The sequence below is a fragment of the Podarcis liolepis genome (genome assembly GCF_965112155.1).
Source record: "Podarcis liolepis genome assembly, chromosome: 5".
Lineage (NCBI taxonomy): Eukaryota > Metazoa > Chordata > Lepidosauria > Squamata > Lacertidae > Podarcis > Podarcis liolepis.
Window position 1 is genome coordinate 29,194,086 of NC_139556.1, and position 22,865 is coordinate 29,216,950.

The 22,865-nt window shown below is 41.3% G+C and overlaps 2 protein-coding genes across 51 annotated transcripts in view; one reads left to right on the forward strand and one right to left on the reverse strand.

Moving 5' to 3' along the window:
* LOC310706610 (uncharacterized protein) overlaps positions 1-9,571 on the forward strand; it is a 76,981-nt gene extending 67,410 nt beyond the window's left edge. The window contains exons 4-6 of the transcript XR_014525938.1: positions 2,593-2,797; positions 2,901-4,704; positions 4,925-9,571. The gene's annotated coding sequence lies outside the window, so the exon portion shown is untranslated. The remainder of the gene's footprint in view (positions 1-2,592; positions 2,798-2,900; positions 4,705-4,924) is intronic.
* The window catches only part of ANK3 (ankyrin 3), a 407,765-nt gene that overhangs the window by 52,204 nt on the left and 332,696 nt on the right, over positions 1-22,865 (reverse strand). For 25 of the 50 annotated variants that reach the window (XM_083502214.1, XM_083502260.1, XM_083502218.1 and 22 more), the window contains 4 exons: positions 16,360-16,483; positions 11,887-11,989; positions 6,150-6,256; positions 1,073-1,105 (listed from right to left, as the gene is read on the reverse strand). In XM_083502214.1, the coding sequence (XP_083358340.1) occupies positions 1,073-1,105; positions 6,150-6,256; positions 11,887-11,989; positions 16,360-16,483 (367 nt within the window). Of the gene's footprint in view, positions 1-1,072; positions 1,106-6,149; positions 6,257-11,886; positions 11,990-16,359; positions 16,484-19,997; positions 20,489-22,865 lie in introns of those variants that run through there. The other 25 variants (XM_083502249.1, XM_083502223.1, XM_083502215.1 and 22 more) reach the window with 6 other exon arrangements.

The window sequence follows — 22,865 nt, forward strand, 5'->3', positions numbered from 1 at the left end:
TTGTTTCAGTAGACAGCTCTGTAGGAGTCACTGATACAATCCACTCTTTAGACCAGTGTTTTTCAAACTTAATACCTTCTAGGAATTCTTTTTCCATTGATCTGTCTGCTGAGGAAGCCCTCAGTCATCTGCCATGAATTCCAGAGGGTTCTGGGGTATATTCAATTCAGCACACACCTAATTAATCTGTTTTCAGTTCACTGCTAATCTGTTTTTAGTTTATTCCCGATTTCATTTTATTTTTGGATGTTTTAAAAAGTTGTTTTTAACTATTATTTTAACTGATAATTTTATTGCTTTGTTCCCTTTGTAAACCGCTTTGAGGTTGTTGTTTTTACAATCAAACGGGGTGTGTGTGTGTGTGTGTGTGTGTGTGTGTGTGTGTGTGAAATAAATAAATAATATATAATTCGCTCAAGGCATAGGCAAGGCCCATTGGGCATCACCCTCTATGAGCAGTGCATCCTCAAATGAAATTTCCGACAACATCTAGGAACCCAAGGTTGAAGAACACTGCTCTACTCGGACCAACAAAATCCAGGATGGCACTTCTAACATGAGCAGATTTGATTCAACAATATTGCTGCCCAGCCACCTGCAGATTCTACAGTTTGCCCACCCTGTGAATGCAACTAATGTGCCATGGTACTCTCCTGCGGTCCATCAGCGGCAAATTCAACCACTGTTTCTTGTCCTTTAAAAATGCTGCTTCTAGATATTTTGTCCAAACTCACCTGCCGGTAAAACTCTACTCTTCCCCCCACTAGTTTACACATTACTATCCATTATGTTTTTGAGCACATCATGCACAGTCTGTAAGAACACAATTAGTAGTTGATGATCGTCTAAATTATTGCCAGGTAAATGACGTGAGCTACAGGACAACCGCTAAAAACTACACAAACAAACAAACAAACAAACAAACAAAGAAGTGGGATGTCTACAATAAAAGGTAGAAAGGGCTGGGAAATCAGATGCACTAAAAACCATCTAGGCACATTTCAACTGTGGAGAAAATAAATAAATAAACATATATAGAAGCAAAACAAGGAGTCACAGACAGTGTCATCACCTTGAATCATACTGGGGGAGTGGAGAGGAATAGCTGCAAAATAATTTAGAAAGCAAATTGGAAAAAAATTAATGTGAGATAATTAGAAGCCAGCAACAGAAAATGTCGATCATAAGCAAAGGCAAAATAATAACAAAAGCAAAGCTTTTCAGTTTGATCAGAGCGGGGGAAACGTGCGTGTTCTGTAATATAAAATATGCATTTAATTGCACTTTAAATATTTGCTAAAGAGGGCCAACACCACTTAGTATGTATAAAAGCAAGTATTCTAATTAGTAATTGTGCCGGCAAAGGTAATGCACACCGTTTAAGAAATCAGGATGGTGGACGCAGCACCATTAGGATGCACAACTGAGTAACAATATGTAAGCTGCAGTGGGGATAACTCGCCACCACTTGATTGGCTACAGCAAACAGAGTCTGGTGTGACAGTGAGCAGAATCCTTTCATTGAGCAGCCTCATTGCTGGCCAGTGTCACCTTCCCAGCCTGATTAACAGGAACACCTTGACTTGAGTTGCATAACTAGCAGGCCCACCATGGTATGAATGGATAATGTGGCTCCATCAACCAACCTGAAGTGTAGCAGCCATACCAGTCCCTCTTCACAATTTGGGGCTAAGCTCTTCTGGTGACACCTCGACACACCTTAAGGGAATCACACACTGGGACAGCAACATATCCACCTCTGCTAATGCATGCTTGGGTCCGGCTCAATTCCTCATGCAGCTCCAATTGTTAGTTGTGACAAATGTCAAAAGACATTTGCTGGGAGGTTGGCTGGGAGGAAGGCAAAAACCCTGCAATGTAATGCAGAGCCCAACTGGGGTGCCTAGGTAAAATCCCTTCCCAGCTACACAGCAAACGGATGCCCAGATTTGAGGGAGGGCAGGGTGGAAAGTCAGTGCTGGTATTGTTGAAGCCACAAGCCAAGCCTCCAATTTATGCCCTGGGAGCAGACCACAGAGAGAAAGTTCGCTTTCTGGCCCAGTCCCTGGCCCCTCCCCCTGGGAGCAAATTGGTGCTGCTGATTGGCTCCTGCAGCAGAGCACTGCACTCATGCTGCTTCCAACACACTAGCAGTGCTGGTCCATGCCCAACAGAACAGGTCTCTCTCCACCTACCACAAACGGGTTGTAGACAAGCAGGGACCTGGGACTTATGTTAGCAGGCATGGGGGAAAGCCACTGTTGTGCCAGAATACGGCAGCTGGTTTCCAGTTAGTCAATAAAGCTGGTGTTGATCATGTGTCAGAAGCTCAACATCACATTTCCCAAATATTGTGTATATTAGAATGTAATGTAATAAAGGAGCAATTGTGTATTGATAATTTTAGACCTAACCTTTCTAATTCTTCTGTCATTTCTAGAGCAGTTAGGTCTACTTAAAAACAAACAAACCCATAGTAAAAAATAATAATTCCAAGAGTACATATAAGTTTGTATGCCGGAAAGCTGAATGTTTCATGGCATTGGCCTTTTAGTACTAACACTTGTATATTACTACTTTACTTTTCTGTAGGTTGTGAATATCTGGGGCAGAGGTGGAATTAAGCAAAATGGCCCAAGCAGAGTGCCCATGACACATTTTTGTGAACTGGGTAAATTCAACACGCAACAAGAAAATGGAATGGCATCTCCTAGTGGAAAGCTCACATGGGGATCTTGTAACCAACTGCTATCTCCCAGCTTACCCTCTCCTGTATGGATGTTGGGAGGATAGAAGGGTAGGTTTTTTCTTAGCTCCTTAAAGGAAGACCAATATAATAATGTAAATCATAATAATGATGTGAATTGGTAATGATGTAAATTTATTATTTTTATGCTTAGATTACAGCACACAATTGACCAGCAGAGTAAAGATTGGTCATATCAGATCTACATACTCAGAACTCAAGGGGGTCAAACAACCTCTAAATATTTTGCCAAGTATGCAGAGGCAAGGGAAATATTCTTTGTTCCCACCATGAAGGGAGGAGCCAAGTTGCTGCATGCCTGGGTAAAAGATGTAGTCATATATCAGTTGATTCAAGATATGTTCACCTGCACTCTGCATAAATATCCTCATTGAGTAAATCCAATGGGTTGGATTCAAATTCAGTCATGCTGAGAGTAGACTCACTGAAATCAGTGGGACATGTTAGAACAATTAGGGCCCTTCCATTAGGCAGAATGAGGCAAGTGCCTCAAGTGGAGGGTCACAAATTGGTGCCCCCACAGAGGCCGGTCTCACTGCCTCCTGCCCACTTGGGAAGCTCTCCACATCATCCCCTGCTGCCTTGCTCTAGGAAGGACCATGCACAGTGGTACCTTGGTTTTCAAACGCCTTGGTACCCAAACGCCGAAAACCTGGAAGTGTTCCAGTTTTCAAATGTTTTTTGGAAGTCAAACTTCCAATGTGGCTGTTGCCTATTGTTTCCGGTTTCGCCTGCATCAATGAGAAGCTGCACCTTGGTTTTTGAACATTTTAAAAGTCAAACGGACTTTCGGAATGGATTAAGTTTGGTGCTTTTGTTTTTGCTATTTATTTTGCGTTTTTGATTTTGAGGCTTTCTCAGTTAATTTATTTTTGTGACTGTGTGGAACCCAGTTCAGCTACTGATTGACTGCGTGCCTGTGGAAATGGATAAAAGCCCCCATCCTAACAGTGACTATCATCAGTGCAGGTAAGAAAAGAAAAAAAATTCAATTTTGCCTTATTTATCTTATAGTATAGTACATTGATTATTGATTTCATTTTATGGATCAATGGTCTTGTTAGATAGCAAAATTCATGTTAAATTGCTGTTTTAGGGGTTGTTTTTAAAAGCCTGGAACGGATTAATCCATTTTGCATTACTTTCTATGGAAAAGCATGCCTTGGTTTTAGAACACTTTGGTTGTGGAACAGACTTCCGGAACAGATAAAGTTTGAGAACCAAGGTAGCACTGTACGTGTGTGTGTTTCCTGCACTTGGAGCGAGGCATTCTTGGTGGGGTGGTTGTGAAAGGGCCTGCAGTGGCAGCCAAATTTGCTATAGTGGCCTGTGATGTGTTTTGGTAACACAGTAGCTTTGATTTGCAGCAAGGAGATGGGTAATTAAGACCTGTTAACAGTTTATCAAAGTTAGAAATCATGACATTATATATAAAGTCTTCCATTGTGAAGAAACAGCAATACCCCTTTTATGAAATTGCTCATTGCCACATCTCCCCCAATTCCCAATTCCTGTAATTTCCCAGGATCTACATTTTTGAGAATTTGGTGGTGTTTCAATGAAATCTGCGTGTTTCCTAGTTAACCTTTAAAGCTTCAAGTAGAAGGAGTCAACACCTCTTTGAAGCATTTCCCTCACTTGCAAGGGTAACATGAGCTGCAGTCATTCAAATGCAATTGCATGCTATCTATTTTAATAGGCTACAGGGTGTGTCAGCTAAGAATATGAATGTCACCCACAATACTGTGATTGTATTTTGAATGTATTTTCTGTTGGGGACTCTCCCCACCTCCACAAAGTTAAATAAAGCAAAAGTGTGTTGAGGTTTTGTAGACCAATATATTTTATTCTATTGGAATACACTGATTTAAAGTGTGTTATCTGGGCTAAAATGGAATGCTGATAATAAAAACAAAGGAAAGAACACGAAGAAGTATGTACAGTGGTACCTCGGGTTAAGTACTTAATTCATTCCAGAGGTCCATTCTTAACCTGAAACTGTTCTTAACCTGAAGCACCACTTTAGCTAATGGGGCCTCCTGCTGCTGCTGCGCCACCGGAGCACAATTTCTGTTCTCATCCTGAAGCAAAGTTCTTAACCTGAGGTAATATTTCTGGGTTAGAGGAGTCTGTAACCTGAAGCGTATGTAACCCAAGGTACCACTGTTGCTCACTTGTGAGTGATTCCCCCCCCCTCCACCTGTACTATTATAAAACACAAATGATAAAAATTTGTATTTTTATCATTTTTTAAATAAAGGAAATATCCTTTGTGGGCATTTCAAAACTGATCCTTACATTATTTACATCCTACCACTGATGGGCTCCATGAGTTCATACTGTTCGCTTATTCTTATTTGTGCACTGTAGACATGAACTCTAGAGAAAAACAAATGCTTATACAGTACAGAACTTAAGACTTAAACATTGCTGTGTAAGCCTCTAAAACAATGTTTTGTGCCTCTCTGCTCTCTGTTTTTTGGTTTACATTCACTTTTATGTAATGTTTGTTGTTTATTATTATAACAACTACATTCTTCAATGTTTCTGAATGGAAGGGGAAATGAGACACACTGAAATTATACTAACTAAATCTAAACATTTAAAAATAAGCTTTTTAAAAGACAGAGAGTTTATTAACATTTGTTAAATTTATTCATGGTTTTGATGTAATGAACTTTGCAACTCTCTGGACAATTCAAAACAAGTTAATTCTGATTTTAAAAGGCTTGACTGAAATCTAGATAACTCGAACATTAACTGGGCACAGTATTTCTCTGGATTGCACCCACTGTCATTCATTACAAGCATTTATTTGCCCTGGTATTAAATGCCCCTTGCTTTTCATATGTAAATGTGCCATACATATGGTTCGACCAACTAAAAATAGATTAGATGGAATCTGACAAAATAGTAAGGCCTAAGTTCTACTCTGTTTTCTTAAAGAGAACCACTCCACAGCCTCCAAATAAATTAGAAATAATAAGCATACATTGGGTGGGACCCAAAGATGCACTGGGACTTTCCCCAAACCCCTTTCCCACAGCAAGCCCTGCAGAAGAGAACTGCAGTTCAACAAGCCAAATCAGAAATGTTAAAAGAAATGTTTTTATATTTCTGAATGGCAAAGTAAGTAACACTATTTTTCTTATTAATTTATCCATGGTATTATAGAGTTTTTTTGCCCAAGTGCAACCCTGTAACTTTAAAACATAGCATGCATTGGTGTGGTTGGTTGTTGTTCTGATGATGCTTACACCCGAGTCCCTGGCTTTGGGGAAAACAGAAATGGAAGTTTCACCAGGGCTATTTCCCGTCTACCCCCCAACTGTTGCTTCGTTTCATATATAAGGACATGAGAGAAATCCTTCAGGTAACTCACCCAGAATGGATGGGGCTGGAGACAAGATTGACATTGTCCAAGGTGTCTGCGGCCCAGCTATAGTGCCTGAGCGAATCAGAGTCAAATTCTCTTGGAAACGTCAGATGCTTCAAAGAGATGAAAGAGAAGAAATATTAACTCATCAGAGAGGAAAAAATCAAGCATTTCCTGTGGTATATGACAACTGAGAAATAAAATCGACCTTTTATTAGCACTTGTAACACCTGCAATCATTCTCTCTCTCTCTCTCTCTCTCACACACACACACACACCAATCATTTTAATTACTTAACAAACCTTGTTTATGTAGGACATAGCAGCCTAGCTCATGGTAGTGCCCATTTTGTTTATTTATTACAGCTATATCCTGCCTTGGTCTATCACCTTATTTTATTCTAGGTCACCTTCAGGGTTGACTGGAGAGTTGAACCTGCATCTCCCCAGTCCTAGATTGACACTCTTGACCACTATGCAACAAAATGAGCTCAGAGGGAACAGTGATTTGAAAGAACGATGTAAAGAAGTATGTTATCCATGGCATCTCAATGGGGATCCCAGTAACAATCTCTGCACTAAACACAGAATACACATTGACAACTTCAGACAAACTGGGTATATTCAATATTTGTTGTGGCTGTGGATTCAGGCCCCACCTGATAATGTGTGATCTGATCCTCGTCCCTCAAAACCAGGGGTGGAGTGGAGGAGATTGTGTGCACCAGGGCTATATATTTTGCCCATGGAATATTATAACTTTCTATTCCTTAAAGTGGCTTACTTATATCTCATGCAGGGAAGGACTTTGGTAATAGGGCGTCTTGAGCGAGGACAAAATTTGGTGCCCCCAATAATTCATTTTTTATTCATTCTTATTTTGCGCCACCTCGGCTTAGCATCCGGTGCAGGGGAACCTAAACCCAGTGTTGATCTATGATTTCCAAGCAGCCTACTGTCCAGGCAGCGTCACCAGTAAAACTGCATCATGTACCTTGAGACAGTGCTTGGATCACTCCCTCTATGCATGTATTTCCTATTTTACATATGTCAAATGTTGAGGGATGGGCAGACAAGCAACTAGAATTCTACTGCCCTGTACCAGACTTGATCCAGACTGGCGAATGGGCAGGTGGGCCTGCAGAGCGATAACAGAAATGCCTTTGAGCAGTCACCATAAAACAAGCAAGCAAGACAAAAGAGCAATTTTAAAAGGGCAATTTAAATGAGCTGTTTTTTCTTCTTTGTGTCATATTGCATGCCAGCTAGCATCTATGAGTTCCTCTTGTTTACTGAGCATTCATCTAGTCCCCCCCCCCCCACACACAAAATTTGCATTTATTGAGCATTGGTAACAGAGGTTATATCACCTGGCACCACCGTTACCTCACACTTTCCAGCAAGTTTTCCTTTTGTTTTCCCTACCCCAGAAGTTCCATTTTGGAGACGGGATGGGGAAGCTGACTTGTCGTGCCAGAGTGCCAAATCCACTTTAACTGCATACTCTAAAATTGCTGGCAAACAATTAAATGGTACCCAAAGAATAGTGAGAGTCTGGAGACAGTGTAGCTTTCAGAAGGGACCGAGTTACAGGGACAACTACATCTTGTTTCCATATATTCTAATGATAAACCACCTCATGCCTCACGTAACCTCAATGTCTGTTAGTGCTCAAAAGCAGACAAACCAGCTCAGGAATCCTGAGAAACAAAGTAGCCAAAAAATAACAGTAGCCTCTCTGGCAGTAGCATAATACCCCATTCCAAACTACAGCGAAAATTAAAAATAAGTTGTTTTCTGACTATATTTAAAGCATGAATAAAGATAGCCACTGTAGCCTGACTTACATGAAACCTTCTTGCGTCTATTATTAACCAGCCTCCCAGCTCACAGACTGTTTCAAAAATAATTTTCAGGTTCCTATGTCAGGAATAATTTATCAGTTCCATCTCTATGTGCTATGCATGGGGATGAGCAGCCAAGGTGATGAAGCCAGTGGCAGATTAGGAAAGTGCTCTCTCCCTTCCTTTGCAAAGATGAATTTTCGAGATAAAAAACGAATGCGCCAAATATTCCTGTTTCTACGTCTCTCCTGCTTTTTAGCATTTCACTTTTAAATAACTATTCTATTTATCTGAAAAGAATAACAACAACCCACCTTTCCGCCCACACCAAAGGCATCTTCTAATCTTAACAATAAAATGCAATGCAATAAGATAAAATAATCAAAAGTAGTAACAGAAAGCTAAAGCCACTCAAAAGCAGGGGAACTGAAATTCAACCCAGACTAATGGCTTGGCAAAATAAAAATGTTTTTATAGCTCACCAAAAGCCATTAAAAAAGCTGTAATATATTTCCAAGGAAGGTCTTTATGAAAACAGTTTCTTCAGTCATATGCCGAAGATGGACCCAAAACTAATTTTAGTATTGTATTCTTACATTGTTGTAGGAAGAGCCATAGATCAGTGTCAGAGTTTTCACACAGAAAATCCCAGGTTCAGTCCCTGGCATCTTGAGGCAGGACTGGGAAATCCTGTCTGAAATGCTAGTGAGTCACTGCCAGGGTTTCCCAAACATTGGTCTCCAGCTGTTTTTGGACTACACTTCCCATCATCCCCGACTACTGGTCCTAATGGCTAGGGATGATGGGAGTTGTAGTCCAAAAACAGCTGGAGACCAATGTTTGGGAAACACTGGTAGCTAATGCTGAGTTTGATGGACCAATGGTCTGAGTGGAGGGCAGCTTTGTATGTTCCTATCTAGGGCAGTTCATACTCCACATATCTTCCTATAGCACAGGGATTGTAGTTCTATTGAATTCTAGCTTCCCCAAGTGCCCTCAGTGTGTGTGTGTGTGTGTGTGTGTGTGTTTATCTAAAACTAAAACTAAAAAAGCACAGTGGGCGTCTGAGTCCAATTAAAGTGGATTTGAAAAATGAAAAAATGACCTTTCAGTAACTGGGTGAAATCTCTTATTAAATACCTCATTAACAGTTGTGTGTTCATGCAGCAGTTTAGGTAAGAAGTGTTATGTATTCAGTATTTTCTGTTTCAAAAATGAATACTGGAGGTTTTTAGCTGAAGAAAGGAAGCTTTGAGAGATCAACACGGAGGACTATTACAGACCATCCCTATATACCCTTAACCCCTATACTGTAAACTAGAACTTTCCAAACTGTGTGTCACGACATGTTAGTGTGTCAGCTGCAGTGTGCAGTTGTGTCGCGTGAAAGCTCCCCGGGCTCCTCCCGGGGCTGGAAAGGGGTTAGTTTAACCTCCGGTTTGCTCGTAAAACTGAATGGCCATTCCATAAAATGATGCATGTCTTAAAAGTGTGCCACCAACATGAAAAGTCTGGAAAGCTCTGCCGTAAACAATCCTAAATGCATTTTCCTATTTCACATTAAACTGGAACCATTGCCAAACACATCTCTTCTTGTTGTTATTGCTGTTGTTTTAAACTAAGGCTTATTTGTGGTTGACCTGACCCCCATGTCAGCAGATTACAGGTAATATGATACACTTCACAAGAGGGTTAAAATTAAGATTTGCCACTCCTGCCAAAATCAGGGAAGTCAGGAATAGCAATTCAAGCATACTGAAAGCCACTGTGGGCACACAAGCCTGCTAAGCACGACAGGAATACCAAAATATTGCTATCCAGGTCACTGCACAAGAATGCTACATTTAAACTTTTAATGAATGCCACTTCTCTTAAAGCCCTTTCATTAGGGAATTAAGGACTCTTTCATATTCCCTGCAGAAAACAGCAATCTGTAAAGACACACCCTATTTTACAGCATGAGAACTGGATATCCAGCTGCTATATATTCTGACTGTCTGGGTGAAACTTCTTTTAATCAAAAGAAATACACTGGCATATTCACGCAGTTGTCCGTAGAATATGGCCTGAAAAGGAATGAACACTCCAAAAATGTTTCATCTGCAGCCTCTCAAAACTAAGCAGCATGCACAGGTGTTTTGTTTTGAAAACAAAAAGACCAAACTCTGCTAACAATTTAATAGTGGGAGACAATAAGGAAGGAGAGAGAAACCTGGAGGTCGTAAAATTTGCAGCAGAGCAGTAAATGGTAGGTTTATAAAAGGAAGTAAATTGAACTTTGGGTAGGAGGCCAAAATAGTTTCCCCAAACCCTATTGTTAAGAATGTTTGCAATCATTACCATCAGAGGAAGAGGAGCCCCATCCCAGACCTAACATGCAGAGACCAAGAGGACAGGTACAACTCCCAGAGATCACCATCTTAGAAGATGTGCCACCGAGGGAGTCTGCAAACTTGGGTGAGCTATTCTGCCTGTTCAACCTCCCCTCCCATGCTGAACCTCTCCCCAGTCACCCCCCTGAGACACCAGCAGCAAAAACAGTCATGGACTAAAGCACAGACTAGAAAATGCCTACCCAACAGCATGTGGCGTTCTATCACTGCACCCTACTCAGAAGGAGGAACCATGAACTGTTGGTGCTCCAGATCCCAGCCACTGCTGCAGCAACATCCTTCTCAGTTCCTAATTTGGTGTGACTCTTGAGGTGGGCAGCACCCTGCATCTTTGACATACTTCCCCCCATGCACCGACTGGACAGCTCTCTGGTCTTTTCAGTAATGCTTGGCACTAGGGGCTGGACAAAGGCAACTACATAATCCAAGCCAATTGGAGATCATCTGGTGATGTGGTGACATCACAATGCTAGTTAGACAATCAGGTTTTGGCAACATGCAGGTGTCAGTACTACAGACTCATCTCAGACAGAGACAGTTGTTGCCTTCTATCCTAAGCTTTTGTCTCTTGTAACAAGAAAAATGTTCTAAGAAAACCAGTTTAAGAAGAACACATAACCTCAGTGGTATATCTTGAAGAAGATAATTACCTGGATGGCCATTGTAAAGCAATTTAACACAAATAAGAAGCCTTGTCTATTATTGGACATGCCTTTCTCACAAAGAGAAATTGGCTATTCAGTGTAAAATAATCTTATTGTATTGCATGCAAAATCCAGATACTGCCCTACTCTGATATATCAAACACATTTACCAATATGTCAGTCATCCTTGCTTTGTGGTCTTTTGTGATATAAAGCAAAAGCTAACTCCAACATCCTTTAAAAATACTAACTTAGCAGAGAAAGAAAACACTGTTATTTATTGAAATTCTCCCAAGCTGGCAAACAACTGCAATTATATGTAGCTTGAATAACCATTCTCGAATTTATTGCAGCCACACTGATTTTGCCCTGTAGATTTCAGCAGTATAAAAGTAGCGTTCAAACACTGTTTCTCAAGTTAAATTTATCTCTAACCCTACCATAGTCAATTATACCCAATATATGGTTTTCAGGTTTTGAAAAGAAACCATCTTCTTTTGCCAATAAACCACATACTCTGTATTAATTCAGAAAAGCTCTTGTGACATCACATTAATTCTACATTCCTTTCTACTGTTCTGAAACACGGGACAATAGTATCAGTATTGATGGAGAAAGTACCATTACCAGGGCTGTAAATTCCAGTGGATTACTTGGTATGATTGACCGATTGATGCTTGATTCTATGATTAAAATTTCAGCTTTGATTGACTGAAAGAATTGATATATAAAAAACTTTCAGAACCCCACTACTGTAACATAAATAATGTATGTTCTAGCAGGAGAGGCTAAGCTGCATGGTAAAACATTTATTTATTTCTATAAAATGCTCCAAACCACAGAATCAATTAAAAAACCTCACCGGATCTTTTGAGGGCACCAAGAGTTCTTCAATCATCATGCTGTCCCGGGCGAAAGAACTTCTGTTCAAAGTGTAGGACCTATCCGAACTGAAGGAGCGGAGGCTGGTTGTATTTACAATTTACCACAGAGTATGAAGATGACAATGAGATGAACAAAAGAAAAATTAATGCATGCAACTTCCAGGGAACAAGAGAAAGATAATAAAACAGAATATGATTGATGAAACAGAATTTTAAAGTATGCTAGGAATTGTACCACGATTTTTAAGAGGTTTTCCTCTAATGTGTTGGATCCAAAAAGTTCCGCCCACTACTTTTGTCATAATAAAGGAATATTGGTATCCAACCCATTGGCTGCAATTCTGAACACAATTACCTGAAAGTAAGCCCCACTGAACACAGCTGAATTTTCTTATTAGTAGACAGACAAGGGATTGCACTGATTCACTTAAAATCAGGTTAATATATAGTTGGATTCTAGATAAATGTAGTAAAAATATATTCAAGAATTGTGGAGTGCAATCCAAAGTATGTTTACTCAAAGTGTGACTGAGTTCAATGAGACTCCCTAGTAAGTGTGATTAGCATGAACAGAAACTTTCTAAAATGCTGCTGGGATTTATGATGGTATGGCCTAGGACCTCTGACTTTTCTAGCTAGCCCAGTTTCACACAAATGCATATTTATTATTTCCCTGCCCCCTGCTAATTAAGAGACCTCATTATCAAAGGGTATATAAATCCAGTGTACTGATTGCACTAGTGTGCTGCTGCCACTGTTGTCAGCAACTTTTGCTCTCTAAACTTTACATCTGGAGTAGAAGGCTCATCTTATCCCTAAATTGGCCTCCTTTAAAGTGTATTACAGCTTAGAACAAAATCAATCCATCTCAGGAACTGACAACCCCTAGCCTGAAGGGGCTCCTTTGCTTTTGATCACCAGGCACCTGGGATATCTCTGGAACCTGTGATTTCTACCACTACAAGGATGCAGTAATAAGAAAAGCTGGGCTTGTTAAATCTCCCTCCAGCAAGGAGCTATATTACAGGCACAGAAACTTCTTATAGATGCAGAGATCAGTCTTTACTGATTCTCCACAAAAATGACAGCAGTTTCCAATGGTGCACAAATTATAGTGATCTAGAAAAAGGAACTCAACACTCTATATGAATGGTTATTATTTGAGAGGTGGGCATTCTGCACAGTTCATTTTGTGGCTGAGTAGAAAGCTCATCCTAGCCCCACAGTTTGCTTGTGGCTGCCTCTTCTGCCTGACTCACTGTAAGTTAGGTTGGCCATAAAAACAGTACACAAAAAGCGCAGAAGAAATGCACTGGATTTAGCACTGCTTCGTTACAAATGATCTAAATGGCTTTAGTCAAGGCATCATTCTCTCAGCCTTGGGTTTCCCCATCAGCAGTATTGAGATAATCGTAATGGATTAATTTACAAGGCTGTTCTGAGTATTACTAAAATAAAGTATGGGAAGAACTTTAAACACTTGAAATCTGCTAAATGAATACTGATCTAGATCATTTTCTGCCTTCGTTCCTTCTCTGGGAGTTTAGAGGAAAACAATTTGAATACACTGAGACCCAGGAAAATGTTGAGTCTATGTGTCACGCACATTAACCCTGGAAGCTACATGGAGCATATGTTAGAAAACATGCCAGCATTCAGACATGCTTACTATTGCAACTGAAAAGAAAGAAAAATGTCAAAGAAAATAATTGCATCCAGCAAAACAAAAATGCTTTTAAACTAGGTTTTTTTTTTACAACAGTATATACCTTTAACAACTTACGACATGCACTTTGCACTTCTTAATAATTTCCCCCCAAGATTCCACCCCAGTATATATTGCATTTAGAACGTTTATCCTGGTGCTCAGCTCCACCAACTTCAACCTGGGCCCTGGGTCTTTAAAAACATTCATCTTTCCCTCCCGCATCATCTTTTCTCCCCCTTCAAAACATTCAATGAAATCAGGTCATATATTACGTTGGCAGTAACCAAAATAGTATGATCTAACATGGGACACAACAGAAAAAGTCACATCACATCACAATGCTGAGTAAAAATAAATAAATGATGAATGGCAAAAGCTGAGAAATGTCACAAGGGTGCCATGCTTTCTTACCTGACCTTAGGACTATTTTTTAAGAAATGTACAGGGAGGGGAGGGGAAAACAAGGAGAGATAGAAAGCAAAGAATCAGACAGTGGAAAAAGCACAATGCCATGGCTGGATGACTTAAGACATTCAATGTGGTTCGTTCTATTATGTTACACTCAGAAATCTACGCGGGTGTTTGGCTATAGTTAAAGGGTTATAGTAGTGGCTTTCAAACTGTATTCTAGGGGATCCCAGGTCCCCTCCAGTTCTTTTCCTCATTAAGAAGATCAGCAATGGCTGAGACACTTTGATGGAACACGTTCCCCTCCCCAACCCTCCCCCTTAGTATTGGGAGATGCTGTAGGTCAGCATTAGAGCACAAGCTCTGCATGCAAGAAGTCACAAGGTTGAAACTTCAGCATCTTAAGTTAAAAGGCAACAGCTGGCAATAAGAAAGACCTCTTCATGAGATGCTAGCAAGCCACTGCCTGTCAGGGCAGAAAGATGGGCTAGGTGGACAAATTGCACATCCTGGTATGTTCCTTTGCAGTGCACAGTGGCAACAGGGGTGGGTTGGTGGGTTGCTTGTTTTTATTCCAGGGTAGACACTTCTTCATTTGGGGTGGCAGGTATGCAAGGAAGAGTGCATTCTAGAACATGATCTGGAATCATCTGCGATGTACAGAGGTTCTGTGGCAGATTAAGTCGATCTGGAAAGTTCCCTAAAAAGTAGTGAATTTCAGTGCCATTGTTTGATATGGAATGTTTTGGTTTGGTTTTGTTTTTTAAAATATATCCAGTCTTTAACACACTTAAGCACATCTAACCTAGTAAAGTCAATCTGGGGTCTGCAGTGCATAGATGCGTTTGGATATCAGTTCGCTTCATCTGAGTGTAACACACATGTAATATATTGCGGATGTAAACATGAGCTACATAGTGAGAAATAATGGTACTGCTAAATCAGAAGTATGTGACTTTTTAAGGTTTTATCGAGGAGTCAAAGATGAGCAAAGTTCACTCAGGATTTCCGATTTCTAAGAAACAGTTACTATGATGTGCTAACATCCCATTAATATCTGACGGATATGTGGGTCTGCGGAGCTGTCACTGATTCACTAGGTACTACTTAGTAGATTACTACTAAGAGTCTATTTGTTAAAACCACAGAATACAGTTCACAGAATAAGTACACACGTAAGTAGCTTAATCAACTGAATTCTATGTTATTTGGGCAACTAAACACAGATGACTAAAATTCAACATAGTACTGTTTAATGGCTATTCTTCACATATAATTCAAAAAGAAGTTGATTAAATGACCAAAGAGGTTTTATAGGCCAAGCAAGAGAATACAGTGCAAAATTAGGGTGCATGCTTCTGTACTCAATGCAGTCACAACAATCAAGACTGAAAGATGCAAACATCCAAGTTTTACCTTGTGGGAGGTGCCACTCCCTGTTAGACAATGGAAGAACTTTTTACAACAGATCATTAAGCTATAGGAAAAAGTCCTCAGGGCTCAGGCTTGTGAGGTTTAATTATTAGCTTCAAAATAATTCAACTGTCAGTAAACAGGCTGCTAATCCACAACCATGAAAATAATCTCTTGAGTTGCTTATGGTGCCTTGTTTGTTTCAGACGCTAAGCAAGGCCAGATATCTGAACCAGAAATTCCCAATAATATGAATGACTGAATGTCTCGAAGTGCAAAGATAGCAATCACTCATGTAAAAAACTGTGACCTATTTTACTCCCTTGCAAGAAAACTGCTCGTTCCTTTGGTAACAAAACACTGCAAAGGATTTAAGACAGCAATTAGCAATGCAAACAATTGCAAACAGATTTAAACTTTTTTATTATTATTCTCCATCTGCACCTTTTGGGAAAGTGAAGTAATTGGATTAGCCAAACAACCATCTTTCATTTTTTTCTGGCATGAATCTATGTCATTTTCATTCTTGAAAGAAAATTAGTGTCAGTAAGTATTATAATCAAATTATTGAACAAAAGCCTCCCCCCACCCTTCTTGGCTACATGTTCGTTGTGGACTAAATGGTCTGGCTCATAGATAGAGGCTTCCAGCTGTTTCCAAAGGAACACTTCTGACATATCTAGAGCATGAGCAGATACCAGAAGAAGAAGAAAACATGAAGAATTAATCTGCTTTCAACTATTGCCATAACAAAGCCATCACAGAGGGCAGAGAGAAGCATGAAACTAAATAGCAGATGCATGTTTGAATGACAGAGTAATCAGGCAGCCAAATTATGGAACTCTGCTTCATTTCTCCAGTGATAAAATGCACTGCATGGGTGTATATATTATATTGAATATGTGAAGAACATGCTGAATACCTGGCAGATCGGGCTCCTAGGCTGAAGCCCATGTATCCTTCTGCAGGCAGAGAATCATCTCCCAGTTCTTTTAGATCCTGCGGCCCAAGATACTTGTCCGTGTCTCCTGTCATTGCATCTTCACCTGCCAGCAGAAAAGCAGGCTGAAATCAGAAGCTACACACAGCCAAAGAAAATGCCTGCTGCCCTTCAGTATGGTTGCTAGAAAGTGAACTCAGTGCATCCCCTGTATTATAAATGCCAACTATATGTTATCTGCACAACTTTTTTTAAAAAAAAAAGGAGAGAAAGAAAAACCCTTTAAGGTGTTAATATATATAAGCACAAAGAATGACATTTATCCCTGTAAATCCAGTAGTTTAGCAGGTTATATCAGGTGTGATGCTAGTCCAATCACTCTAACAGCCTCAGACAGACAGAAGTAACTTGAATGGAAGACATTCCTTAGCATGTTAACACCCTGTGCTCAAAAAAAACGGATTTCGTGGGAGGACTAAGGTGACAACCCCACCCCTCTGAAATGGCCCGCTGGCTCATCCCATTACTAAAGATTCCACTCCCTCTATATTACTCTTCCACCTTTTTTAAGTTGGCATCTGAGGCAAAACAAACAAGAAGTCCCTCAAAGGGCTGGATTCAGCCTAATGACATCCAGTTGCTGATCCCTAATCTAAAGCCTTTTTGAACGAAACTTCTCATATACCCCTACCCACCTACAAAGACCCACAAAAAGCTGCACATTTCACCCTTTTGGTTCAAAAACATTCATTTGCTACTCACAGTGATACTTTTATTAGCTTTATAGCTGAATTATGTGGGGGTGGGGTGGGGTGGTCTTCATTACTGTAAAGATAAGGGTGCGGCAGATTCTGGCCCAGGTCTGCTGCTACAACTTGACTATTCTGACAATTGGCCATTTATCTGTTGTCAGCAGCTTGCAAAGCCCTGACTAAGACAGAAATATTGCCCGCCCAGTAAACACACAATCTGTATTAGACAGATGGGAATGTAATGGGAAAGAAGCCAAAGACCAAACCTGTGGCTATTCAAATGCTCCCACTTTGCGCTTCCAGTTCCTGAATTTGACCCATCAACTAAATTTCAGGGAATTCCAGTGATGTTTAATTTAATTCAGTATTATTCTTTATTTAAAAAGGTATATGTCTCTTAACACATGCCTGCTGTGCTCCCATTAGCACTATATCATGGGGGTTGTGGTCTCTAGACTGTATAAAGACCACAGCACAGTGCAGCCCATCTTTAACCATGGCTAAGGGAGCAAGGTGTGAGACCACCTGCTTGTTCCTCCTGCCCTCCCCCTTCTCCTCACAAGCTTTAAAGCATATCAGCATTGTCTTTAAGCATAACTAAGGTTAACCAGAGTTCTCCATTAACCAGGGTTCTGAAACCAGATTCAGATCCTGGTTGTGCTGAATACCAACACGGCTAAAGCCTGTGTGTGGAGGAAGAGTTCATGCGCCTTCTCACCAGCCCACTCCTATGTGTAGCCATGTTTAAGAGATTATTGGTACTGCGCCCTAGTCTTACTTGGTGCATGAAAGTCCTTCTTGCAAAAACAGCATGGATGATTTAAAAACATTGGGAGAATCGGCACATGTTTCAGAACAGCCAACAGAATTTTCAGTTCAGGATTAGGAAATATAATATTCAACTTGAATTTAACCTGTGGAGGTACAGGTAAGTCAAGGCTTAAGGGGTTTAAGAAAGACTTCATATTTTAAAATAGTGGGGGAGAGGGATCCATGTATAAATGAAAATATAACAAGCAACAAAAGCATCACATGACTACAAACACATCTCTTATTAAGGATGAATTAAGAGAACGCCTTTCCCAGTAAGATAAATTTCAAATAGTCTCCATGCCACAGAATTTCTGGGAAGGAGATGATCTTGCAACATGCAGAGCCAAAGTCACTTTCCTTCCAGCTGTGGAGGACCAATTTTGCAATCACTGCTTTGCTGTGCTCACCACAGAATGTGGCTGAGAAACCTGTGGCCCATCAATCCTAGCCAGCACAGCCAATGGTCAGGGACGATGGGACCTGTATCCTAACAACAGCTGGAGGGTCATAGTGCCTACAAAGAGATAAGGAATACATGGGCGTTTCCTGCTTCCAAGAAAAGTGGTGGGGCTGCTGTCTATGTGGTGCTGTTACACTCTGTTCTCCGTGCATTCAAACTACATCAGAAGGAATTCTACTCACACACCAATGTATACAAGGTTCCTCCTCACATGTAGGGGCTGTGCATGGTGTTTCAGAAGGCAAGTATAACTCTTTCTAGTGAAATCTGAACGTGCAGACTTTAGGCGATGGAGCAGTGATGTGCACCAGCAGGATTTGCCCAGTCAGACCCACAGCTCCCTCCACAACTTCCTTCAACAGGTGCAGGGGATGTGTGTATGAACTCTACTAGTTCCCTCTTCCAGTGCAATGCCCCCAGTCTATTAAACCTTCATGTAAAGGAGCCAGTGGCATATAGAGAGCAGAGTGTGACATTTCTGAGTGTTTGCCAAAGAGATGGTTGGTGATGGGTTGGGAGGCTTAGAAGGCAATATAAGCTTAGATGTGGGCCTGAGGTTGTTTTTAAAAGTTTGAGGGGAAAACCTATTAGACAGTGTCTGAAAAATATGAAAACATTGTATGTTAATATTCCACAGTTCTTCCTTGTAAACTGAGTCCTCTAGGTTTAGATGTAACCATTTCATATCCCACATGTGTTTTATCATGGGTATAGGGGCATAGTAATCCCTTCAATAGTTTAACTCAAAAAATGAAAATATAAAACCTGTATAATACTTGAATCAATAATAAAACACGTGCTGCGTTAACACAAGCTTAGATAAGAGCTACTTTGACAACTCTGTACTCATATAAGTAAAGCATCAGTAGTATTTAACAGCAACTCCCATTGTTGTTTTAATAAAACTTTTAGCACAATACTGCAGGTAACAAAAGCTGGTCCTTGAATTCAAAAGTAAAGCAGTGCAGCAATGGGAGGGTTAAGGAACAGCAACGCACTCCCACCAACTTCACCTTCACCCCATTATGTCACTGTCAGACCTACATTCCAGTAGTGGGAAATATATTATAAAACTGCCCCTTGAGGTTTTCGGGTTCCCTTTCCAACTCCCTTTTCAAATTACAGTACAACAGCTCAATTCTAAATGCAAAAAATTATCCCTTGTCCTCCCTTTGGATAAATATTTGGATTTCCTAAAAGTTGCACAACTGAAAATAAGCATTTCACAGAGCATTCCTGAAGCAGTATCTGCACCCCCCACCCCAATGATTATGCGGAGTTTAGGTTAACTATTCCCTTGGCCTGGGGGGGGGGGGGCGTCGTAATGTTAAAAAGCAAACCACAAACGAGGCCCCACTTTAAAGCCACAAATCAGATCTAAAAATACTCCCTTCAAGCTCTCCGCTGCCTTGCAATTGACCAAATAACAGATCGACTTTCTCCCTGCAACCTGGCAACAGAGCAATTATTTTAAAAAACAGTTTTGTAAAAGCTTATAAGTCTTGTCAAGATATTTTCACAAGAGTACACAAAATCGGGGTGGGGGTGTGGGGGGAATGAACACCGCAGTAAATACTAAGGTAGAAAAGTCTTACTGTTTTGGAAAGCCATTTTCACCCGCCTGGTCTATAAAACTTTTTTTTCCTGCCTGCCTCTTGATGTTTCCAAGAATTCCTATTAGTCCTATTAGTCCTTAAGCAGCGATTTATAGTTAATCTCCAAACCAGTATAAGAGCCTAATCTCTGTGGGTCATATTCACTTTCCACACACCAGCTGGGCTCTTCTTAACATCTTGATCTCTTCCAGCGCTTGCATTTTACGAAATGTGCGCCTTTGTCCTCTCGAACCTCGCAAAAAAACCCACAAAAAACAAAAACCACCCGAATTTTCTTCCAAATGTGCAACGAAACAAAAGTTTGAAGCCGCAGGAATTGACAGCTGCTGTTGGAGGTAAAGATCTCCTTAAAAAGAAACATACACCACGCAATCTACAGTGTCTTCTGATAGGATTGAAAACTCCTCTGGCAAGCCTAGTCTAACAAGATGACTGAATGGTGACATACAGACAAGCGCTTGAGTTATTTGTATGTAAATAAGCGCACAGCTTGGGTGTCAGGTTCTCTCCCCCCCCCCCCCCCTGTAATTTGATACTAACCGGTCTTGGTTAAACATGCAGGCACTGGGGCAGCCAGAAATCAGGCAAAAGCACATTATGTGGAAGGGGAGGAGGAGGACGGTGCTTTGCTAAAACTGTGTTAGTAAATAACTTTGCTGTTAGACACGGGCAAGAGAGGAAAGCAGCTTAAGGAAGAGGAGGTGGAGGCGGATCAGAGCTTTAGGCTCGGAGGAAACGAACCCAGCAGCATTTCTTTCCAGCTGTCTTCAGGTAGGGAGAAAGGAAAGGGTTGCTTTTGTCTCCTGAAACCAGGAGTCCGGTGACTCTCCACCTTCAGCAACAAAGACGACTATGTGTTTACACCCCGATTGCCAACGGAGGTTGTAAGAGAGGCAACACACCCCACCCACCCCCAGCACTGCGCGCGCACAAGAGTTGCGTTTCTGGCCAGACAGGAGGCCGGTTACTAGGGCTGGTCCTCGTCAATCATTAACACCGGCACCTTTCCCATTTCACGCAGCAATAAAAAGGGAGAGAACACCAATCTGTCAGCGGGACGGAAGCCTCCGGAAGGTGTGGCGTGGTGGCATGGCAGGTTCAGCCAGGGGATTGCATAGGCACCTCGCTAACAAAACGCGATACTTCTTTCCCCATGAAGTGTGCACGACACACCTGGGACGTCTCGAATCTAGTTGGGATACTGAATGAAGTTCATTTGAAAATGCTATTGATTTTGGGCAACTCAGTAGTGGCACCCTTACAACTGGGTTTAAGACACAGGCTTTGTATGTGCTAGTGCTTTTTGAAATGTTGGGATTTAGTTATTTTTAAAAAAATATGGATTACTAGCCCACTTCATTCTACAAGGTAAAGGTAAAGGGACCCCTGACCATTAGGTCCAGTTGCAGGCGACTCTCGGGTTGCGGCGCTCATCTCGCTTTATTGGCCGAGGGAGCCGGCGTGCAGCTTCCGAGTCATGTGGCCAGCATGACTAAGCCGCTTCTGGCGAACTGAAGCGGTACCTATTTATCTACTTGCACTTTGACGTGCTTTCGAACTGCTAGGTTGGCAGGAGCAGGGACCGAGCAACGGGAGCTCACCCCGTCGCGGGGATTCGAACCGCTGACCTTCTGATCGGCAAGTCAGAATGATTCTATGATTCTAAGTCCTAGGCTCTGTGGCTTAACCCACTGTGCCAATTCTGTGCCAATAGCAATTTACACACACACACACACACACACACACACACACTACTTTATCTCAAATGTATAGAAGTATGTAAATTAAAGTTTGACCAATCAGAATTGCTTTTAAACACTTGTGTTGGCAGCGACAAGGGAGGGAGAGAGAGAGATGCAAGCTGAAAGGAAAGTGTAAAGTTTCTAGAGGAAGAGAACTCCATAGTTCTATTTTAGTATACAGGTACAGCTCATCTTATGCTGATTTTACATATGTGATCTCAGCTTTATGTGGATCACAGCAAATTTTAAAAAAAATAATAGGGGCAGGAGAGCAGGTGAAAAAGCCCAGGAAGGGCCATCTGAGATCTTACACAACCTTTCCAGAGCTCGGAAAGCAAGGTGAGGAGGAGTTTAAAAAGCTCTTTCCACAGCAGAAAAACACTGTGAGGAAAGAGCTTTTAAATTCCCCCCCTTGCTTCCCAGACTCTGAGAAGGTCATGGGAGTCTTGCAGAGGCCTCATGTGAACTTTCCAGAGCCTGGTAAGCTAAATGGGGGGCTTAAAAAGCTCTCCGCCTTGTGTGAAGGGCAACACCTGCACAGCACCAGTTTCACTGAGGTAGGGATAGTCACGCAGAGCTGTCCTGGGGGTCGTTCTGGCTTCGCGCAATTTTGCTTATATGTGCAGCAGCAAAGGACATAACACCCACCCACCCTGTGCAAGATGAGACCTACCTGTATCATAAACAATACACTCTGCTAATAAAAATGCACAAATTCGTGTCATTCAAGTGGCCAACAGTGAGAACTGAAGAGATCTGCAAGATTTGAACCTGGATTGCAATACATCTTATTGGCTCTTCAAACCTCATGAAGCTCAGCCAATGAGCTCAAGAGAGATGTGCTGGAACTGGTTGCTATCTCTTAGCTGACCTACTTCACTGGATTGTTGTGAGGAGGGGGGAAAGGGAAGGGTCTAGCTTGCCCTAAATGGTCTCAGCCTTGTATACCTGGAGTGCCTCCAACCCCCTTGTTCAGCCGGGAAGAAATGAGCACAGAAATGAGGTTAAAGAATCTGTAGAAAGCAAAGTCAATATTAGCAATTACATTGGGCTGTTTTCAAAGTATGGGAGCTCAGTCCTCCCTGAACACATCTCCCCATGGGCT